Source organism: Neophocaena asiaeorientalis, unplaced genomic scaffold (assembly GCF_003031525.2).
Source record: "Neophocaena asiaeorientalis asiaeorientalis breed wild unplaced genomic scaffold, Neophocaena_asiaeorientalis_V1.1 scaffold543, whole genome shotgun sequence".
Taxonomy (NCBI): Eukaryota; Metazoa; Chordata; class Mammalia; order Artiodactyla; family Phocoenidae; genus Neophocaena; species Neophocaena asiaeorientalis.
The window spans coordinates 871,125-894,420 of NW_020173671.1; the positions used below are offsets into that span (position 1 = coordinate 871,125).

General features: G+C 40.5%; 1 protein-coding gene across 3 annotated transcripts in view; it reads right to left on the minus strand.

Annotated features, from left to right (window-relative positions):
• The window catches only part of MYH10 (myosin heavy chain 10), a 134,676-nt gene that overhangs the window by 51,535 nt on the left and 59,845 nt on the right, over positions 1-23,296 (minus strand). For all 3 annotated transcript variants that reach the window (XM_024748375.1, XM_024748376.1, XM_024748377.1), the window contains exons 7-12: positions 12,874-12,937; positions 11,044-11,142; positions 9,112-9,255; positions 8,763-8,858; positions 4,239-4,357; positions 3,455-3,607 (exon numbers count right to left, since the gene is read on the minus strand). In XM_024748375.1, coding sequence (XP_024604143.1) covers positions 3,455-3,607; positions 4,239-4,357; positions 8,763-8,858; positions 9,112-9,255; positions 11,044-11,142; positions 12,874-12,937 — 675 coding nt within the window. The remainder of the gene's footprint in view (positions 1-3,454; positions 3,608-4,238; positions 4,358-8,762; positions 8,859-9,111; positions 9,256-11,043; positions 11,143-12,873; positions 12,938-23,296) is intronic.

The following is a 23,296-nucleotide window of genomic DNA, read 5'->3' on the forward strand; positions in this document are numbered from 1 at the left end:
TTACTGCGAAGCTAAAAGGAGAAAACGACAAACGTAGCGTGCTGAGTATCTACAAATGAAACCATTTTGATTAGCGAATGGTTAATGAAGAGAAATGAATAAACGAGAAAGGAAGTGAGAAAAAGAAGAGAAACAAAGAGACCTGGGAAGGCCAGAGGCCAAGGGGGCAAGCGCGTCTCCGTGAGCTTTGAGGGTCCAGAGGACAGATGGGCTGCGGCCCCCTCTGCTCCTTACTTAGGCCACTGGCTCCAGAGTGAGTTAAGGAAAACAACAGTAGAAACAAATAATAACCTTTTCATCTGTTACAGACATTTCTTTTTCCCTCTCTGTGAAATCTGCCCACTTCTCTATTGTGCTGCTGATGGGATGAAACATGGATGGATGAAGTAACAGGGATAACTTTCTTAAAGCAGTCGCCTTATATGAGAAGTACTCAGCCTTTTCTTCTGCTTCCATGCTGCCCACACAAGTACCATGGGCCCATAAACAACCTCTTTCATTATAAAGTGATCTGTAATTAGGGAAGGTTTAATCAAGCCCCAAATAATAGATTTATAGCCTGAAAAAGCCATTCCAATCTTCCCTGGGAGGTGTCACACTCAGCGTCTTAGAACGAGGTCACGCTAGGGGGGCCAGGGCAGAGTCTGCCGTGTTCAACACCGTATTTCTAGTGACCCACATCAACACCTGCAGACCGCCCGATGGTGCGTGGTTACGTTTGTGTGAATGGATTTTGCTCTGCCTTAAGATCATGCGATCTTAGTGCTCTATTTAGCCTGAGCCACTACATGTGATGGTATTTTTCGTTAATGGATTTCTACTTGTCTTCATATTTAAGCTACCAACTGTATTTTAAAATAATCGATTTTTAAATCGGTAACACATGGTATAAAATTTAAAATGTACAGAGAGCTGCGCTGAGAAGTCTCACTCCAGTCACCCACTTGCTCTCCGTAAGCAACCACTGTCACCTATTTCTTGAGATCCTTCCAGAAACAGTCTGTGCGCTCATAAATGTGTGTTACCCTGATTTTTAAAAAAACAAGGCATCTTGGAATCTGTAATATAATGCCGCCTCATTCTTTATAATGGGTGCATAGTTCTCTGTTGCATGAATATATATCGTAATTAATCAAACCAATCTCCTACGGTAAGCATAAATCTCCTAACAGTGGACATCTTCCATTCTTTTCCGTGACAAATAACACTCACTAAACAATCCTGCATTTTTAGCATCTAAAACATTTTCTTTTTTTTTTTTTTTTTACTGTCTGTGTATATTCGTATGTCAAAACCATACAGCTTTATAATTTTTTATCTCTTAATATCCTCTTTTCATTTCTTTTTCAGAATTTTACTATCTATACTTTAATAACTTATTTTTCAAATTAGTTTTAGAAGCAGGTTGCCTAGTCCTCCTCTACCCCTTGAAACAGGTTTTAAACAAGTATGTTCACTTTAAAGATAAATTTGGGGGACTTCCCTGGTGGCAGAGTGGTTAAGAATCGGCCTGCCAATGCAGGGGACACGGGTTCAAGCCCTGGTCTGGGAAGATCCCACATGCCGCAGAGCAACTAAGCCCATGCGCCACAACTACTGAGCCCATGCGCCACAATGACTGAAGCCCGTGTGCCTAGAGTCCGTGCTCCACAACAGGAGAAGCCACTGCAATGAGAAGCCTGTGCACCACAACGAAGAGTAAGTAGCCCCTGCTCACTGCAACTAGAGAAAGCCCAAGCACAGCAACAAAGACCCAATGCAGCCAAAAATAAATAGATAAATAAATAAGATAAAATCTATGCTCTTCTTTCTTGATGTTAAAAACATATTTAAAAAAAAAGATGAATTTGGGGAAGATTTACACCTTTACAACGCTGAATTTTCTCATCTAAGAACAAGCTATATTTTTACATTTCTTTAAGTCTTTCATTTTTTCACAGTTGCCCTGTAAAGTTGTCAACTAAATCTTGCCCATTTCTTCTTAGGTATTTCATCTGTTCTTGTTGGCAGCTGGAAGTGGGGGTCTTTTCTTTCACTGTATCTTCTGATTGTTTATACACAGGAAGGCAACATGCAATTTGCACGCAGCCACCTTTCATGGTTTTTCAGTTATTCACAAATCAATACATATTAAAGCAATCTTGGGGCTTCCCTGGTGGTGCAGTGGTTAAGAATCTGCCCACCAAGGCAGGGGACACGGGTTCGGGCCCCGTTCCGGGAAGATCCCACATGCCGCGGAGCAACTAAGCCCGTGCGCCACAACTACTGAGCCTGAGCTCTAGAGCCCTCGAGCCACAACTACTGAAGCCCGCTCACCTAGAGCCCGTGCTCCACAACAAGAGAAGCCACCGCAATGGGAAGCCTGTGTACCACAACAAAGAGGGGCCCCCGCTCGCCGCAACGAAAGAAAGCCGGCGCACAGCAACGAAGAACCGACGCAGCCAAAAATAAATAAATTAAAAAACAAAAAACATATTAAAGCAATCTTTTATAGTGTCAGTGGCAGTTTGGGGGATAAAACTGCTTATACCAGTAACAGTTCAAATTTTATGAGGACAGACTTATATAGTCCAAAGGGGTTCATTTTAAAATAGGACAATTCAGTATCCAACTGGTCAAAGCAGCACAGTGACCCCAAGAAGTATTTAATTCAGTATTTGTGCCTTGCTATACAGTGTCTATCAAAGGAGAGATAAAGATACACATTTTTAGGAGACCAAAATTTTATCAGTGTTTAGCAAAACCACAGCAGGTATGTGACTCCAAACCTTTGATGGATTGATGGTGAGTGTCTGGAGAAATCTAGTCAGACTAGTAGTGAAATATATTGAGATGCACCACCAAATCCTGTGGGTGTATCTTCAGAACAGAGTCCACTGTGTTCCCTCATCTCTTGATCTCACACAGCTGCTCCTGACTCCCGCTCAAGCCAGTGTCATCTGGCCGCCAGGCTACGGCAACGCCATCCTCCACTGGCTCCCTGCTTCTGCTTTTCCATCTCCCACTCCATGTCTCCAGCTCCTCTGCCCCTCTGGTCAGCTACCTCTAGTCCCACTGGCTTTCTAGCAGTTTCTCACATCTGACAAATTCTCTCCCATACAGGACCACTGGACCTACTCTCATTATGCCGGGGCTTCTTCCTGAGGCCGGGGGCTCCTCGTGCTCCACTCTCACTGCTGCAGACACATCTTCTACAGGGGCCCCCCCCCCCGCCAGTTCCTTCTATCACAGCCCCCCTCCCTCCCTCACTTCATTATCCAAAATTCTGAGAATTTTGGGTTTCTGTCACTCCATGTTTGACTCTCTACTATCAATGGAATGGCAGGGACTGTACCTACTTATCTACCATCATATCCCTGGTGGCTGGCACTGCAGCTGGTACAGAGGGAGCCTTAAGTGTTATTGGTGAAAAGGGTAAACAGAAGGAAGGAAAAGCAGGAGGGGGAAGATATACCTCGAAAATCTCAAATCCAGCGATATCCAGGATTCCAATGAAAGACGCCCCTTGCCGTTTGGTCCTGTCCAGAGCTTTATTGATGCGATGCACAAGCCAGCGGAAGAGCCGCTCGTACGTAGCTTTTGCCAAAGCTTCTACTGCAAAATCTGCCTGTAATTAGACAACATCAACCTTTTATTCCGGAAACAATCTCAACAAAACACTAACAGCTGTTTGATGGAGGCAGTTTCATGATGTACAGCGCCCCCCAAACCCTAAAAGAGCACTTACTGCTTAATCCTCTCTGAATTTTATACATCCATAGAGGGCATTAGTACAATTAAACGTACACTGGAGATAATCAATGGAGGAAATGGGTGGAGATGCCCAGTAAAAATAAACTCTTCCCTCTGCCCCTGGGGTTCTAGGCGGCGCATCTGCCCAGAGTCCACCAGGAAACGGGTGAATCCGACGCCTGCATTCTTGGCGCTGTCTCCCCTCCCCCCAACAGGGACAAGGGAGCAAGCAGGGCACCCCCCCCTGTTGGGCGGGACCCCGAGGTACACGTCCTGGGGAACATGTATGATCCATCTACCTGGGGAAAACTCACGGTGATATTTCAGATTTCCTTTTTTACAAGTCACCTCTAAAAATGTTCTGAGAGAAAGTACTCAATTAGTACCAAGAAACATCCATACAATAGAGCTTCTGTTGATTCGGTTTGTTACGTGCCCATCAGAAGGTCTAACGGCCACGGTTATCATTCAAGCAAATGTGTGACAGCAACTGACGTTAAACTTACTTGTTCTTTGGTCTGCGCTTTCTGCACGTAGTCTCGGCCGACCTTGATCCGGGGGGTGAGAATAGCCCGAGTGAACTCCATCACATTCATGCCCAGAAGATGGCAGAGTTTCTGGGCAACTAGAGGGTAAAAGGTCTCCTAAATACTAGGCTTCTACTTACGATCTAGTCACCATATATTCAGTCAACACTGGAAACACCTGAGTAGTTATCAAATTGTATTAAGAAATTAAATACAAGGCATAAGGTTGGGCAAGTTTTAGGTCTGATGAGAACTACCTTCATCCTTTCAAATTAATAATACTCATCCTTAGGCTACATAAGAGAAGATTAGTCAGCAATTACTTACTCTGGGTAACTTAATGCAAGTTACTAAGTCTTAGAACCCATGGATAATGCACAGAATGAGAAAAACGGTGTTTAAAACAGTTTAAATCATCATGTTACCAAGACAACTAATCATGCCCATATAGTGATCCTAATAATAGTTTAGTAGGCAAGACACCTAAAGGTTATTAAAATTATTTGATTCCTCGGCTCACATAAAAAGCCGCTAATTTTGTTACTGTTGATTCTCACCAGCATTAGGGCACCCACCTCAGCAGAAGTTCACTGTCTAATGTCACTAAGGTCCAACAAGTGTTCCAATTATTACAATAAATGTCTGATTAAGTGTTAAAATAACAATAAAATTCTATAAGGGTAAGTACATTTTAAATCACGTTAGAAGCATAACCAAGTTCCTTCTCAAAGGCGCACTGCGGGCTTCCCTGGTGGCGCAGTGGTTGAGAGTCCGCCTGCCGGTGCAGGGGACGCGGGTTCGTGCCCCGGTCCGGGAAGATCCCACATGCCACGGAGCGGCTGGGCCCGTGAGCCATGGCTGCTGAGCCTGCGCGTCCGGCGCCTGTGCTCCGCAACGGGAGAGGCCACAACAGTGAGAGGCCCGCATACCGCAAAAACAAACAAACAAAAAAAACAAACAAAGACACACTGCATCCTACCCCCCTGTGATCCAGGTGAACCGTTGGCAACCTAGCAGCACCCTGGGTGGGCAGGGCAGGCCGTGCCTCAGCGAGCACTTCCTCTGGTTTGTGACTCTTCTCGCCAGCTTTTACCAGCTGCCCTCCTCAAGCCCTACGTCCTGCCTCCTTTTAGTTAACCTACATATGTGTGCTTGTGTGCACGTATTGAATGGGAAGTTGAAAAATACAAAGCAGCAAAAGGAAATTGCCTACACTCTCTTGCTTTATCACAATAAACATCATTTTAGCAGTGAAAAAACGGACTTTAGAGTGTGGTTATACCTTGGCTTACTTTCCTCTACCAGGAAAACAAGTTCCCTTACAATTGCATCACATTTTCTACTTCTAAGCCTTATTACCCTCTTATTTGCCATTTATGCTTTTTTAAAAGAGTCATACTCAATCTAAAAGGTAGTGATTTGCCAATATTGCTCTGAAGGCCACTCCAGGGAGGCGCACGTAAATGTTTCAGCATCACCGGCAACGGAACCATTCACCCTGATTGCACCCCGTGGTCATTTAACATGTGCCTCCGGCCTCTGTTCTCCTGCAGATAGGTGGTTAGATCTGGCAGTCTTTTTTTGGTTTCCCCTTTTGTTTTTGAAGCAGCAATAATGACCCTAATTTCCCAGCTCTCGCTTGGTCTGTCTGTGATTGTTTTTTTCAGATTCTATCTGGTTTCAAAGTGCCTTATAGCCAAAGCCCAATAATCAAAACGTGCTCTTCCTTTTGGTTCGTTATTATGTTTGTGATAAATTTCTGTGATTAAATGTATTTTTTTCTTTTGAATTTGTGGTGCTCTGGTACTACTGGTTAACAGCCATTTGCTATATTTACCTTATTCATGGGGCGGGGAGTGGCTAAGGAGGAATGCGCTGTAGAGATTCGTATGTTTAATAAAGATAATTTTACTTTTAGTACTATAGACAATAGTAGAGAATAAGTCTTTTATAAGAAATGCCACTTTGGTACCAACATGTAAACATGCCATGGGAAATTAATGTATAATAACATATTAATAACCCGATGAAATACGCCAGTCACAAAAGACAAATACTGAATGATTCCACTTCTACGACGTGCCTAGACTAGTCAAATTCATAGAAACAAACTAGAATGGTGGTTGCCAGGGGCTGGGGGAGGGGGAAATGGGGAGTTGTTTTAGAGTTTAAGTTTGCAAGATGAATTCTGGAGACTGATCGCATAATGATGCGAAAATACATTACTGAACTGTACACTTTAAAAATGGTCAAAATAAATTTTGCTATGTGTAATTTTATCACAATTAAAAAATTTTTAAATATTGATAACCTGAAAAACTCTGTAAGAGAAAGAAATATCACCAATACTAAAAGAAGTCCAAGTGTATATGCTCATTTCAGGCCCTTATTTTTTGACCCTGAGTCAAGCATCAGACTGAAATATTTACAAATGAAGTATCTGGGATTTGCTTTGAAATAATCCAGAAAAAGGGAAGTGAGAGGTGGTATGAATGAAACACAACAGGCCGTGAGTTGGTGACTGTCTACGGCAGGTGACGAGAATGTGGGGAGTTCTTTACACTCTTCTCTCTCCTATTACATGTTTAAATTTTACTGTAATTAAAAAGTACAAACTCTTACACACTGCAACACAGCAAGTGTTAATTAACCACCACTACCTAATATAGGTAATAATTTGAGAAAAATTATTTATAGAGTTGTAATTTTTTAAAGCTTCTCATACAATTAGAAAGAGATTTATTTTACTTTCATGACTGGTGATGTAGTGAACAGCAATGAAGCAATGACACTGCAGTCATTTTAGTTGTTTTTTTTTTAAAAAAAAACAGTTCTGTAAAAGAAGCAGGAAAAAAGGAAAAAGGAGGGAAGGATGGAAAGAAAGAAAAATAAAGTTAGAAAGAGATAAAGGAAAGAAGAAAGGAAGAAAAGAAAGAAGGAAAAGAATAGAGAAAAAACAAAGAGAGGGAAAGCCTTGCCATTATGAGACATTTCCAGATTTTCAGGGAAATTTTCAAATGCCATAGTCTATAAAATCGTATGAAAAAGTAACAAATCAAGGGCATCAAAAAAAACAAGGAAAACAAAATCAATCATTATAAGCTAAAAGTTATCTCAAAATAACAAGTAGAGGACTTCCCTGGTGGCGCATTGGTTAAGAATCTGCCTGCCAACGCGGGGGACACGGGTTCGCGCCCTGGTCCAGAAAGATCCCACATGCTGCGGAGCAACTAAGCCTGTGGGCCACAACTACGGAGACTGCACTCTAGAGCCCGCGAGCCACAACTACTGAGCCCACGTGCCACAACTACTGAAGCCTGTGAGCCTAGAGCCCGTGCTCCACAAGAGAAGCCACTGCAAGGAGAAGCCCGCACACCACAATGAAGAGCAGCCCCCGCTCGCTGCAACTAGAGAAAGCCTGTGTGCAGCAACGAAGACCCAACGCAGTCAAATAAATATTTTTTAAAGGTTAAAAAAAATAACAAGTAGAAAACCTATCACATTATATTTTAAAAAGTAGAAACACACTTGGCTGCCTTGACTTTCAGAAGGGTGACCTGATTCTCTTCTACCTCTAGGTCAAGATCTCCAAGCAAAGTTACACTAATACATTTCTTGTTCTAAATCTTAAACTGCTCGATTTTAAGCCTTACTTAACCACGTGAAAGCTATATGGAAGAAGTTGGCCCAAATGTCAATCAAAATACTTTGACTGAATGATATAGTTCATGATCCTGGAAATCTAAAGATTTAGGATGAGGTGCAGGGGCTTTGTCAGGAAATGGTGGTGATGAGGTATCAGGAGACGGACAGGTCCCTTAAAAGGGTTACACAGAATTAAATTAATATTGGTTACAACAAAGAAGGCCGATTTCCAGGGCAGAGACTGTGATGCATGTCAGCCTTCACTGGCCACGGTGGATCCTGTGAGGCAGGATAACGTCCCCGGGTGATCAAGCATTGGAGTCAATACACTGATTCCTCCGTTTTCTTTTTGTCTCCAGACCTTCAGAAGCAGACCCCATAAGGCTTGCAAACACATTTTATGGTTCACAAACTTCTGTCCTCGACCAGTGCGAATTTCAATCCATTTTCGATATTTAAAAGCTTGAAGATTTCATATTAAAATCTAGGTTTCCACCTTTCTTCGAAAAATCAATTCTAGTTGGCAGCCCTGGGCCTATACTGCTGCCAAGGAGAAAACTGGCTATAGAACCTAGCAGCTGCAGCTCCGTTTCAGGTGAGCCCTGTGGTCTCTGCAGCCTGTGCCCCCTTCCACCCCCCAGTCCTAATGCCCCACGGCTAAGGCAGAGTCTCCACTGCCACGTCTCACCCTGCACCCCATTCTCTTCCCTCCTTTATGGAATCAGAGTGACCCTTACTCCTAGGCACGTGGAGTCTCATGGGAAACACTTCAGGAGGGCTTTTATGCTTGCGTTGTAACATGTTTTTGGAGAACACGACAACAGACCACGGAAATAAAATCAGTATTCATCAATTTACCTGTATTCTCCGGCATGGAAGCTTGATCAGTGTTTCGCTCCTTTTTGAAAGAAATATTTCCGAACTGTAGCACTGAAGATACCACTTTAAGCATTGCTTTATGTTGATATAAAAAGAAAAGAATGAATTAAGATACTGCATCAAAATGTAGCAGAGACATATTCTAACTTATTTTGTGCTAAAAATGAGCTATACAAAATTTTTCAGTAAGACAAATCTTAGGATTTCATAAAATTACAGGCAGTTCCCATTAGTTTCTCAATCATTTTCTAGTTCAGGTAATTTACCCCCAATTTATAAGTCTTATGCAAATTGAGCATCAGAATCTTATGAGAGAAATCACACATACACAGAATCTCTTCGTGGGAGAAGCCCATTATATGCATTGCTTCCATCGTCTCTTGAAAGTTGTCTTTGTCTTGCTGTCCCGGAATAGGAATATAGCCGTTGGAGAGAAATCTGTAGTTATTAAATCCTTCAAGGAGCAAATCAGCTGAAAGAAAACGTTAACAGAATACAACGTAATAAATAGTCAGCAACAGACTCAAGCACATCCCCACCTTCCAACTGCACCCACACGGCAGAAAAACATGCAACCCATCACCACCACGTACTTCTTCTTTCTTTATATGCTCATGTTAAATACACAGACATAAGACAGTTTTCCATTATCTGTACAATGAAGGAAAACGATGATGTAAACAACAAACATCTAAACAGGGGCTCTGGGGAACAGCGGTTTGTATATTATATTTGAAATCAGAAAGCTGGGGTACGATAACCTTCCAGATAACTCAACTTGATTTTCAGATTTAAATATTTTAGGCATCTTTTGAGGGAAAGCTTTCAAACCCATATTCTATGTTCCTATATTAGCAAGGCGTTTATAGCAAACACCATGAGGTCAATGTGAAGACTGCATGGGCTTAGATAAATACTTGGATATGGAAGGTGTAGAATACGGACCAGGCAAATGCTGAGCCCAGACAATGCCTTGAAACTGTTTCTCCAAGTCAGTCTGTTTAGTGGTACATCGCCTCTGAGAGCGATGTCTGACACAGTAATAGTCTGACAGGGTGTTATAACGGATACTCCCACTGACTCTGTACTTCAGGGTCCATGAGTTAGAGAGAACTCAACCGACTCCTTCAAGAAACGTGTTCTTAAGAGCAGAAGGACGTTCTCAGGAGCACTCAGAATAGTAAAACAGGTCGTCATCCCTTCAGTAGATGTTATCACGTGCTCCTAGCTTTCCGTGGAACTGGCTCTGCCGCAGAGGATTTCTCCCGATCACCCCCATCCCTTAAGTCTTATTTACATCACACTGAGCTTCTACTGGGTATTGCTTACTTGCTTTTTTTCTTTTTAAATCTCCTTCTTTTAACAGTTTTGTCTTTTTTTCTTTTTGATTCACTATTACTTCAGAATACCTGCCAGTCTGAAAGCCTGAGGGTTTCCTTCCCTTCAGCGTTACCTAACGGGATAATCTTGAATTTTTAGTCTCTCCCTGTCAATTACTCTATTTACTTGCTGCTTATTATTATTATTTTTTTCCTCTGCAGGTCTTTCTTTAACTGATTTCTGGGTTTAATGCTTCCACAGATGACCTATGGTTAACAAAAGCCTAGACCCCAGATGAGAAGAGTATTACTGGCTTTTATATGTCTGTTGTGATATCTAAATAACATACATACTAATTCTAGAGAAGCAGCGTGGACTTTGAAACTCAGAAGAAACTGGAAAGTTGTGTACCTTCTCCTCTCCCTCCTGACCCAGCAAAACTCTGACCCAGAACAGAATTTACTTTTTTACCCTGTCCAACCCTAAACTTGTGATCCACAAAATAAATAAATAAAAATCCGCACAGGTTCTTTCTAGTACTACTGGAAGCGAAACACATATTCAGTTGTAAATCTAGGAATACACATATTTATCCAAGTTAATTTTATTAAGTAAATTTATTTTCTCTTACTTTTGTATTTATAAACTTTGAAATGGAATGTGTATGAAAACACATCATTTGTCTTCTAATTTAAAATTGTTTTAAAAGAAAAGAAACAAAAGTACAAAAGATAATATAACACCACTCATATGCTTGCCACTTAAAGTACTGATCCCATGGCTTGGAAGTTCAACATCATTTTCGTAATTTAACCAGCTAGAATTCTGGTGTATGTGTATAAATCTGTTTCCCAAAACTGTTCTCTTTCTCAAAAAAATTTTTTAATATTAAAAAAGATACTCAACTGAATATAAAATAGTAAAAAACTTTGTAACTTACACTTCAGATGTTCTCCTGCTCCAGATAACAATTGGTAAAAGATATGAAAAGTACGTTCATCTTTTGCTTGACGAACAGCACGAGATTTTTCCAGAAGGTCTGAGCAAAGGAGGTTAAGGGTGACACTGAAGGCAGGAAAAGCCTTTTAACATCAGAATTACTATCACAACTTCACAAATAAGAAAACCAAGGTACAAAGAAATTACTCAAAATAACACAGCTGGGACTTCCCCGGTGGAGCAGTGGTTAAGAGTCTGCCTGCCAACGCAGGGGACACAGGTTCAATCCCTGGTCCAGGAAGATCCCACGTACCGCGGAGCAACTAAGCCCATGCGCCACAACTACTAAGCCTGTGCTCTAGAGCCCGTGAGCCACAACTACTGAGCCCGCGTGCCACAACTACTGAAGCCCGTGCGCCTAGAGCCCGTGCTCCGCAGCAAGAGAAGCCACCGCAATGAGAAGCCTGTGCACCGCAACGAAGAGTAGCCCCCGCTCACCGCAACTAGAGAAAGCCCACGCGCAGCAACGAAGACCCAACGCAGCCAAAAATAAACAAATAAATAATAAAAATGCGAAGCACTGTATGTAGAAAAACTTAAAAAAAAAAACCCACCAGCTAATAAGTGGTAGAGGTACAAATCAAAACTTTGTTGAACTCCAAAATTCACGTGCATAACTCCTGTCCTATCCCTCTGAGTCCCCACTCAGCGCCTGCACGTCATAACACCACGCCTCCGCCTGGGTATCAGGACGCACATCTGGGGCCTGCTTGGGTTCTCTGTCCATGGGGCCTTGATGCTCCCAGCCTGTCTCTGGGTTGAAAGCCACACTGGACTCTCAGAGTCTCAGTTTCACTGCTTTGGGAGAGGACTGCCTCCTCTGAAGTAAACCTTCCCAGGGGCCACCAACGTGAATTATGTGGGTGCCACACAGCCTGATTTTAAATCAGACTATCCCAAACACATCCTCCACATTCGGCGAAAAGTACACTCACATGAACGATGCTCCCCGGTATGAAGAAACTCTAGCTCCGTTCGCCTGTCATTTTCAAGTGCTTCTTGTGTTTTCTGGCTCTGAGCATATTTAGAGACATAAAACACAGTTCTGAATTAACAGGAAAAGTTTGATTTATCCCTCACCTGAGGGATAGAAGCAGTGTATCTCTATCACTAAAGAGTAGTTAACAAGTATCAGAGGATTGTCACCTGTATCTTTCCTAACGGGCACATTATCATTCAGAATCATTTCTAATTTATTATCTCTTAAATCAAATTAATTCTTTATATAGCTATCATTCTTTAAGGTCATTCTATGCATGCGACATTTCTTAAGACTAGTCTATGTATTTGACTTTTTTTTGCCTCTAGTTTTATTCTGCTTAACACTAACTGAAACTACTTCAGCTCTGTACATCAGTAAGGTTTGTTTTGATGGGACATGCTCATCTCACTAGTATCAGAAGTAGATGGTAAAAAATGGGCTAACGCAGCAGTAACTGAAGATGTTTTCAACGTATCGGTATTCACCTAAACGTCCTTACAGCACACAAACACTTCCTGGGTCGATGTACAGGTACCCTCACCTCAGTGGGACTCTCCACTTCCCCAGCCATGTGACCAGATCATGACCTGGTGTTAAAAACAAACAACAACAAAATACCACTTTGGAGTTCATATTCTGAAGTTGAAGGTATGTGAACAAGTCACAATCTCTCTGGGCTAAAGTTTTATCACCTGGATAATGGGAGAGGTACCACAGAGGGTTGCCACGAGGCCATAGGAAGATTAAATCATTCTCTATTTCGAATAATGTGATTATGAAAAAGGATACATGTTTCAATGTTGGCCCCAACGATATAGCCAGTTACGTCAAAGTTGATCCGAATAAACTTGCCCTGAAAATAAATCACAAAGAGAAAACTGAAAATAAATTAAGGACACAGGAGATCTGAACACTATAATAAAACAATAAGCCAAAGTACCCTGTCATGTATCCATGAATTGCTTACAAAAGCGGATCTTACATATTGCCCCAAATAAAAAGAAAAAGCCTCAATACATTTTTTTTAAAATGTAGGGTTAGGATAGGTTACTCTCCTTGACGTAATAAAAATGAAACCCTAACCATTTAGAACCTTTTAAAAGTTCTTCTAAATAATCTGAAAGATTTTAATAGCTTTAAAGGAACACTATGCCCAGCCCTATAGTGCTAGACTTGAAAAAAGTAAATAATATAGATGACTTCCTAAGAAAACAGAAATCCATTCAGGAAAACAAGAGAAAACTTGAACCGACCATAATCATAGAAAATAATAAAATATAATTACTCCTTTAAAAATGATGGATTGGTCTTAAATAGTTTTGCAAATTCCTAGGGAATATTTGATTGCTTTACTACATAACTGTTTCAGGGAAACAGAAAACAGTGATTCTTTCATAATTCATTTTATAAAGTTATCATAACACTGAATACCCAAACTGGTAAAGATATCATAAAAAGGGAGAGCAATATAAAAGCAAATATCTTACTTATAAATACTGATATAAAAGGCCAAATTAAATACTTTGCAAAATAAAGGAACATAATAATGATAAAAAATTCCAGGACTGCTAAGGACTGATACTGGTAAACATACTACTGTTATTCAGCAAATGAAAAGGCAAGGGATTGGAAGGCTTTCTTTATAGAAGTGGACAGGCAGATTCTAAAATTTAAGGGAAATGAAAAAGATCTAGAAAAGTCACAACAATTCTGAGAAAGAGGACCAGAGCTTGAGGACGTGCACTACTGGATTTCAAGAAGCTATAAAATTATTAAGACACTGTGGTATTGATTAAAGGACAGAGATACAGAACAATGGAGCAGAGTCCAGAAATAGACCACGCACATTCGGTCAGTTCATCTTTGACAAAGGTGCCGAGGTAATTTAACAGGGAAAGGACCAGTCTTTTCAACAAGTGGTGCTTGAAAAATATGCAAAATGAAACAAAAAGAACCTAGACCCTTTCCCCACACCATATACAAAAATTAACTCAAAATAGATCACAGGGCTTCCCTGGTGGCGCAGTGGTTGAGAATCTGCCTGCCAGTGCAGGGGACACGGGTTTGAGCCCCGGTCCGGGAAGATCCCACATGCCACGGAGCAGCTAAGCTCTTCATTTCTACACCGTCTACTTGCTTCCAATCACTTTCATATACAATTCTGCCTTCAGCATTTGTCTTTACAAACCATACTGCATAAATGCTGATCCACAAACATTACACAAGATGAAAGAACACTGTCACATGGCCGTTTAGTAAAACCAGCGGTCCAGATTCTTCTTACAAAATTCTGAGTTAGGAAATCCTTCCTGTTGAATGACTATAACTGGATGCCAATGACACATTTCCTTCTTGTCTTTAGAAACAGATTGTTTTTGAGTTTGAGAAAATTCAAGGCTACACCATTTGAAGACTCAACCTGAGACAGAACCAATTTCACTGTCATCAGAGTCTACAACGCTGCCTGTCTCTTTGCATTCATCTTCGGATTCATCTAATATTTGTGAAATGTGTTCCTCTGTCACTTTACCGCTCTTTGTCGTTAAGGTGAAAACTTCTGATTTTTTCAATTACGTTCACTGAAATCTAAAATCAGACTACAAAAAAGCTGTCTGTAGCATTCTTTCATACCTTCTAGAAAGATAATGCAATTCTTTGGGCAATACAATAAGCAAACGAAAGGATGATGCAACAGTCACTGTTACAGCCTCCTTCTAGGCAATTCCATTAGTCTTATTATTTTAGTCTTTTTTTAAAAAATAAATAAATAAATAAATAAATAATTTATTGGCTGCGTTGGGTCTTCATTGCTGCACACGGGCTTTCTCTAGTTGCGGCGAGCGGGGGTTACTCTTTGTTGCGGTGCCTGGGCTTCTCATGGCGGTAGCTTCTCTTGATTTATTTATTGGCTGCGTTGGGTCTTCATTGCTGCGCACGGGCTTTCTCTAGTTGCGGCGAGCGGGGGTTACTCTTTGTTGCGGTGCCTGGGCTTCTCATGGCGGTAGCTTCTCTTGCTGCGGAGCACGGGCTCTAGGCGCACCCGTGGGCTCAGTAGTTGCGGCACGTGGGCTCAGTAGTTCTGGCTTGTGGGCTCTACAGTGCAGGCTCAGTAGCTGTGGCACACAGGCTTAGCTGCTCCACGGCATGTGGGATCCTCCTGGACCAGGGCTCGAACCCGTGTCCCCTGTGTTGGCAGGTGGATTCTTAACCACTGTGCCACCAGGGAAGCCCCTATTTTAGTCTTTTTAAACACTGTTGGGAATAACTGATGAGGAATGATGAATCAATTCCAAGGATGATGAAATAGCAAAATGTTACAAAATACGGAAAAAAATAAGATCACTAAAACCCTTAATTTTTCTTAGATTTATAAAACAGCCCAAAGGACTCATATGGTAATTATGAGAGAAAATGAGTTTTATGGTATTTTTAAAATAAGTCATTTTTGTTCTTGTTTTGTGGAAGACCCTTAAGAAACAATAAAGTTCAAAACTATCAGTCCTTACAAATCATTAGAACTGCTCAAAAAAAAAACTCAAAAACGAAAATCAGGTCCTGATGTTACAATGAGGATTAAAATTCTTTCCAAATTTTAAACAGCTGTATCATCTATACACTATTTCATTAATAAAAAATTACTATTTTAAGAGAGAGTAGTCAAGACAATGTTATTACTTCAAAGCTGCAAAGATTACACTGCCAACACAACTGCTCAAACAGATACTTTTTCAAACTTCTCACTTTAACCCTGCAGAAGGGTTAATCAAAATCATATCATTTCACCTAATTCTTACTGAATATTTCACTTAAAAATTCATTATATAGTAATACAAACGTTCAGCTTTCAATAACTTGTCTAATTTATTATGTATTTATCTACATTCTGTTTAAGCTTTCAACTTCTTATACTATTTCCTATTCCCTTTTCTTTACCACTCATTAGAAGTTCAAAATTCATTAAACAAAAGAAATTCTTTATTTGGGCAAAAGGACAAAGTTATCACACTGGTAATGTTGAACTCTAATAAATTTTTAAATTGAACACTGTCCATTTTATATTTGGTGAACTTATTTTTCCTTTACTTCATGAGAAAATAATAAACTAAAAAAGGAAGTTAGATTCAAAGGAGAAAAAAAAAACAAACTAAAGTTTTTTAGTTCTTCTGAACTAAAAACACGGGCTTCTGAACAGGTAACCTAAAAAGAAATGTCCCCAAATGATTTAGATATGTGATCACTTACCTGGATAAACAAAGTCACCAACATACAACATCTAATTTGCTCCTCAGTTCCCTAGCCAAATCGGTTCCCTTTCCTTTTTATAACTGGCATCCGTAGTTGCTCTAACCATTACAGCTAGTGCCAGAGAAATATCTTTTGGCTAAAGGAAAAGCGCCAGGCAAAAAACTAATGAAAAAAGAGGATGGAATGAGAAAGCCTACATGTGGGAGAAGGCAGAGTGGACTGGGGGTGTCCCTCTGGCCCTGTCCTGACCCCAAAAGAAACCAGTAACTCTGAAAACAACCTACTCAGTAACTAATAAATCTTGGTTCTATTTTTAAAACACTTTAACAAAACAAAAAAAACCTTATAAAGTTGAAAATTATCAACTCTCTATGCTAAGTGATACTCATGTTCAGCTATTTTACGAGATCTACCCAAGTATCGATACTTTGACAACAGAAAAAAGCAAAATTTCTGAACCAAAAGGAAATACTTTACTGAATATCCCCCAAATGGTCTAGGATTTAAATATTTCCCTTCATGTTGAACATCCTGGCAAATTAGGTAAGAGGCAGGCCAGGGGATGTGAAATCACTTCAGTGTTAGTCTTGGGGTGGGGTCAGGGGAGAAAATAAAATATATAGGTTGAAAAGCTTTTCCGTCACATACATAATACATACTCTTTCAGAATTAACGTTTTTATTAACATACAAATCTAAAGTGGAAAAGAAGCAGTTTTACTTTTAAATGGGTTGGGTCCTCTCATCTTTTAGACATGATGTGAAGAAACTTGGGGTGAAGATGCCCACACTGTATTTGATTCCCATATAGGTCAGATTATGGTACTCAGAATATTCAACCAGGATTTCGCCAATAAAAACAAAAACAAAGGAAAAGCAAAAAATAGGACAAGTACATTATGTGTTAATGATAGAGGATGCATTTTGATGCCATGCACATTGCTTCCCAATCCAAGGACGACTAAGACAGCGTGTTACTGCAAGAGTCTGAACAGCAAAGATGGCTAGAATCCTCTCTCTTATGTAAAACAGAAACTAAAGAATTTCACTCAAAAGGTGCAATAGGACAACTTGGATATTTTGATACTGTCAAGAAAATAAGAAAATCATCTTACTTAAAGAATTTTATTCCTTCTGAATCGACACTGACTTTCTGGAACTTTTTCGGTGGGTGGTTAAGACGTATCCATAGTTATTAACTCTAGAGGGTTAGCAACTTACTGCAGGGACAATGCAGGTTTGTTTCATGATCTGAAAATACTTTCCTCCTTCCTAATTTGGTATTTAAAGTTGTCATAAGATCTGTAATTTACCTGAAAACATGTTAGTATAGATAGCGTGCTATGGACGTGTATTAGTTTGCTCCAAGGTATAGATAGATAGCGTGCTATGGACGTGTATTAGTTTGCTCCAGGTATAGATAGCGTGCTATGGACGGGTATTAGTTTGCTCCAGGTACAGATAGCGTGCTATGGACGGGTATTAGTTTGCTCCAGGTATAGATAGCGTGCTATGGACGTGTATTAGTTTTGCTCCAGGAAATATCTCCACTCTGGAGGCAGCTATTTGCCCTAAATGGGAAAACCCATTCGGGAAGTAATTAGTTAGGATTTAATCCCAAGGCCAGATGGCTATTGTACATGCTTCAACTATCTTAATCTCCAGATTACACCAGAAGCTTTGTTAATTAGTAAAATGAGTTTTCTTGTGAACTAAGTGGCCCTGTTACTTAGTGTAACGGATGTTAAGAAATTCCTGGGGAAAAATGAGTGACATTAATAGCCATGGACTGATTGGAAATACACGACGTCCGCCAGCCAGTCTGGCGTGGGCCGGGTGTCAAGGCTGCAGCGAGCCCCAGGGGCTGCAGGGTTGGGAGGGCAGCCGTGGATCTGGAGGATGGGGGTTGCGTGGTGCAGACCACGTTCTGTGTCTGATACTGTCACATTTGCCTCGGTAAATCTTTACAGAAAGGCTCAGTGAGACAACACAAGACAGAGCAGCAACTGTGTTCAATTTACCCACAAAATTGATTTTGGTGCCTGCTCGGATAATACACGTGAGGGCGCAGAATTCTGACTCACTTTCATTGTAACCTGGTAGCCAAGGGGTAAGGAGGCACCTGGAGGCTTTATCTAGCTTCAAAAATTAGAGGCTAATTAGCTACCACAAGGTACATAAAACGGAACTGCCAAATTGGCTTAAATCTTTGCAAAGGAAAACAAAAAATAGAAGAAATAAAGGAAAAGATTTGTGCAGATATGGAAAGTGATCCCTACTAAAACTTTCTAAGATGAGATGTATCTCCTGATACAATCACTTTGAAACTGAACTCCGTTTCTAAAGTTTCATTACAAGACATTCATTTTACATAAATCTCCTCCATCTGGAACGCATTTCACTTGTCCATAAACAGAGAGCTGGACTAATTGTGAACGATTATTTTCATAAGGGCAATGCTCTCCTAAAGAATCCCCTTCAATACAAACCACGAGCTAGTCACCCTTGAAAGAAAAGATATTCTTCAGGAAAGTACTTGTCTATATCAGATCAAAGAAATGGAAACAAGTGGATTCTAAAATTTACAGAGTTTATAGTTTCTAATATTTTCACTGCAGGCATGTGGCTTGTAAATAATGACCACACGGACGGAATTCCACTGTATACACAACTCATCTTCTAACGTCACGTCACTCTTTCGGTCTGACGTCCAACCCCAATCCCAGCCCCAACCCCAGGCTGGCCTGGCTGTGGGGCCAGCAGCTCCCACGCACCTTCTGCCCACACTTCTAAAACTGGGGCATACGCACTATGGAAAGCAGGGTGGAGGTTCCTTAAAAAGGTAAAAATAGTTACCATATGATCCAGCAATTCCACTCCTGGGTATATATACGGAAAAGACGAAAACTCTAGTTTGAAAAGATACAAGCACCCCAATGTTCACAGCAGCACTATTTACAGTAGCCAAGACATGGAAGCGACCTAAGTGTCCAGCAACAGATGAATGAATAAAAAGATGTGGTACATACGTACACAACAGAATACTACTCATCCATAAAAAAGAATGAAACGTTGCCATTTGCAGCAACATGGATGGACCCAGAGATTATCACACTGAGTGAAGTAAGTCAGACAGAGGAAGACACATTACATGATGTTGCTTATATGTAGAATCTAAAAAATGATACAAATGAATTTATTTACAAAACAGAAACAGACTCACAGACATAGAGAACAAACTTACGGTTACCAAAAGGGAAGGGTGGGGAGGGATAAATTAGGAGTATGGGACTAACAGATACACACTACCACATATAAAACAGATAAGCAACAAGGATTTACTGTATAGCACAGGGAACGATATTCAATATCTTGTAATAACCTATAATGGAAAAGAATATGAAAAAAATGTGTAACTGAATCACTTTGCTGTACACCTGAAACTAACATGATATTGTAAATCAACTAGGCTTCAATTAAAAAAAAAAAAAAAACCAAAAAACTGGGGCATGCATATTCTCAGAGAGCCTGGCACGTGCAACACTCCCTGAGCTCAATTGTACATGATGGCATGTCATCAAAAACACATTAAAAGGGGCTTCCCTGGTGGCGCAATGGTTGAGAGTCCGCCCGCCGATGCAGGGAGCGCGGGTTCGTGCCCCGGTCCGGGAGGATCCCAAAAAAACACATTAAAGGTAAAACTCAACTGAAGGTGAGCTCTGTGAGGATGCAGACCTTTGTTTTGTGCACTGATATATTCCCAGGGCATAGAAGAGTGTCAAGCGCTTAGTAGGCAACCACACTGTAACAACGGATTCCATAAATACATATACCTACTATGTACTTACACGTGGGAGGCAGAGGCAACTAAGGATCCAGAGAGCAAGGTGGATGGGGTCCCTACCGCCAGAGATCTTACATGCTAGCAGCAGAGAGATCACAGATGAGCAGAGTGCCGACTACAGTCTGTGCTACAAGGGAAATCAGCAGGACACTGGGATAGAGGATATAGAGGAAGCCTCCTCAGACCAGGTTTGAGACGAACAAGGAGTTTAAGGAAGGGAGAAGGAGAAATGTGGACAGATGTGAAATATGTCCTGGAGGTGGAACCACAAAATTCACTCCTGGCTTGGTGGGCCATCCTCAATCGAGGATGATTCCTAGGTATTTTGTTTTTCTAGGTTTTGTTGTTTTTATTTTAAGTTTAAGCAACTGGGTGACTTGATGGTACCACTTACTGACATCAAACTTAAAAAAAGAAATTTTGAACGAAAAAAAAGTTCCATTTGTTAATTCAAGAAATCCATTAGACATCCAACGGAGATAACAAGTAAGCAGCAAAGTGCCTGGCAAAGAATAGGTGCTTAACAGTTATCTGAAATGCACAACAAAAAATCTAAATTAATAAAATTTAATTTAAAAATGAGTCTACACTGGCTACTCTCTAACCCCCTGAGATACAGTGTTGGCAACACCCACAGGAAACTGCTAAAGGGTGTTTTAACTGAATATGAGTCAGTCAACGGAACTAATTACTTCACTATTCTTTATGGACCTGCTAAAATCAAGTTCTTGTTGTATTGTGCATTTAATGCCTTATGATAAGAGTAGCTAGCTACTAAACTCTTTAAAAAAATACTGTACGTATCAATATAAAGTTGACTTTCTAAGAATTAAAGCCCAAAGTCAATATTAAAGATACGTTTGTTTCTTGGTTGAATGAATAGCTAAGAATACTGTCTTAATCAAAAATCTTTTCTAAAAAGATTAGCTTTTATACTACAAAACTACAGTAATCAAGACAGTATGGCACTGGCATAAAAACAGAAATATAGATCAATGGTACAGGATAGAAAGTCCAGAGATAAACCCATGCACCTATGGTCACCTAATTTATGAAAAAGGAGGCAAGAATATAAAATGGAGAAAAGACAGTCTCTTCAATAAGCGAGGCAGTGGAAAACTGAACAGCTACATGTAAAAGAATGAAATTAGAACACTCCCTTACACCATACACAAAAATAAACTCAAAATGGATTAAAGACCTAAATGTAACACCTGATACTGTAAAACTCTTAGAGGAAAACATAGGAAAAATACTCTGACATAAATCACAGCAAGATCTTTTTTGACCCACCTCTTAGAGTAATGAAAATAAAAACAAAAATAAACAAGTGGGACCTAATTAAACTTAAAAGCTTTTGCACAGCAAAGGAAAACATAAACAAGACAAAAAGACAACATTCAGAATGGGAAGAAATTTCACAAACGAAGCAACTGACAAAGGATTGATCCCCAAAATATACAAAACAGCTCATGCAGCTCAGTATCAAAAAAACCCAAACAACCCAATCCAAAAATGGGCAGAAGACCTAACCAGACATTTCTCCAAAGAAGACATACACATGGCCAAGAGGCACATGAAAAGATGCTCAACATCACTAATTACTAGAGAAATGCAAATCAAAACTACAGTGAGGTATCACCTCACACCTGTCAAAATGGCCATCATCAAAAAATCTACAAACAATAAATGCTGGAGAGGGTGTGGAGAAAAGGGAACACTCTTGCACTACTGGTGGAAATGTAAATTGATACAGACACTATGGAGAACAGTGTGGACGTTCATTAAAAAACTAAAAATAGGGCTTCCCTGGTGGCACAGTGGTTGAGAGTCCGCCTGCCGATGCAGGAGACACAGGTTCGTGCCCCGGTCCAGGAAGATCCCACAGGCCGCGGAGCGGCTGGGCCCGTGAGCCACGGCCGCTGAGCCTGCGTGTCCAGAGCCTGTGCTCCGCAACAGGAGAGGCCACAACAGTGAGAGGCCTGCATACCAACTAAAAATAGAACCACCAACTAAAAATAGAACTACCATATGAATGAAATTAGAACACTCCCTAACACCATACACAAAAATAAACTCAAAATGGATTAAAGACCTAAATGTAAGGCCAGACACTATAAAACTCTTAGGGGAAAACATAGGCAGAACACTCTATGACATAAATCACAGCAAGATCCTATTTGATCCACCTCCTAGAAAAATGGAAATAAAAACAAAAATAAACAAATGGGACCTAATGAAACTTCAAAGCTTTTGCACAGCAAAGGAAACCATAAACAAGACGAAAAGACAACCCTCAGAATGGGAGAAGATATTTGCAAATGAAGCAACTGACAAAGGATTAATCTCCAAAATTTACAAGCAGCTCATGCAGCTCAATATCAAAAAATCAAACAACCCAATCCAAAAATGGTCAGAAGACCTAAATAGACATTTCTCCAAAGAAGATATACAGACTGCCAACAAACACATGAAAGGATGCTCAACATCACTAATCATTAGAGAAATGCAAATCAAAACTACAATGAGATATCACCTCACACCTGTCAAAATGGCCGTCATCAAAAAATCCACAAACAATAAATGCTGGAGAGGGTGTAGAGAAAAGGGAACCCACCTGCACTGTTGGCGGGAATGTAAATTGATACAGCCACTATGGAGAACTGTATGGAGGTTCCTTAAAAGACTAAAGATAGAACTAACATATGACCCAGCAATCCCACTACTGGGCATATACTCTGAGAAAACCATAATTCAAAAAGACACATCCACTCCAATGATCATTGCAGCAGTATTTACAATAGCCAGGACATGGAAACAACTTAAGTGTCCATCGACAGAGGAATGGATAAAGAAGATGTGGTACATATATACAATGGAATATTACTCAGCCATGAAATGGAATGAAATTGGGTCATTTGTAGAGATGTGGTTGGTCCTAGAGTCTGTCACACAGAGTGACGTTAAGTCAGAAAGAGAAAAACAAATATCGTATATTAACGCATATATGTGGAATCTAGAAAAATGGTACGGATGAACCTATTTGCAGGGCAGGAATAGAGACACAGACGTAGAGAACAGACATGTGGACACAGGGGCGTAAGGGGAGGGTGGGACGAATTGG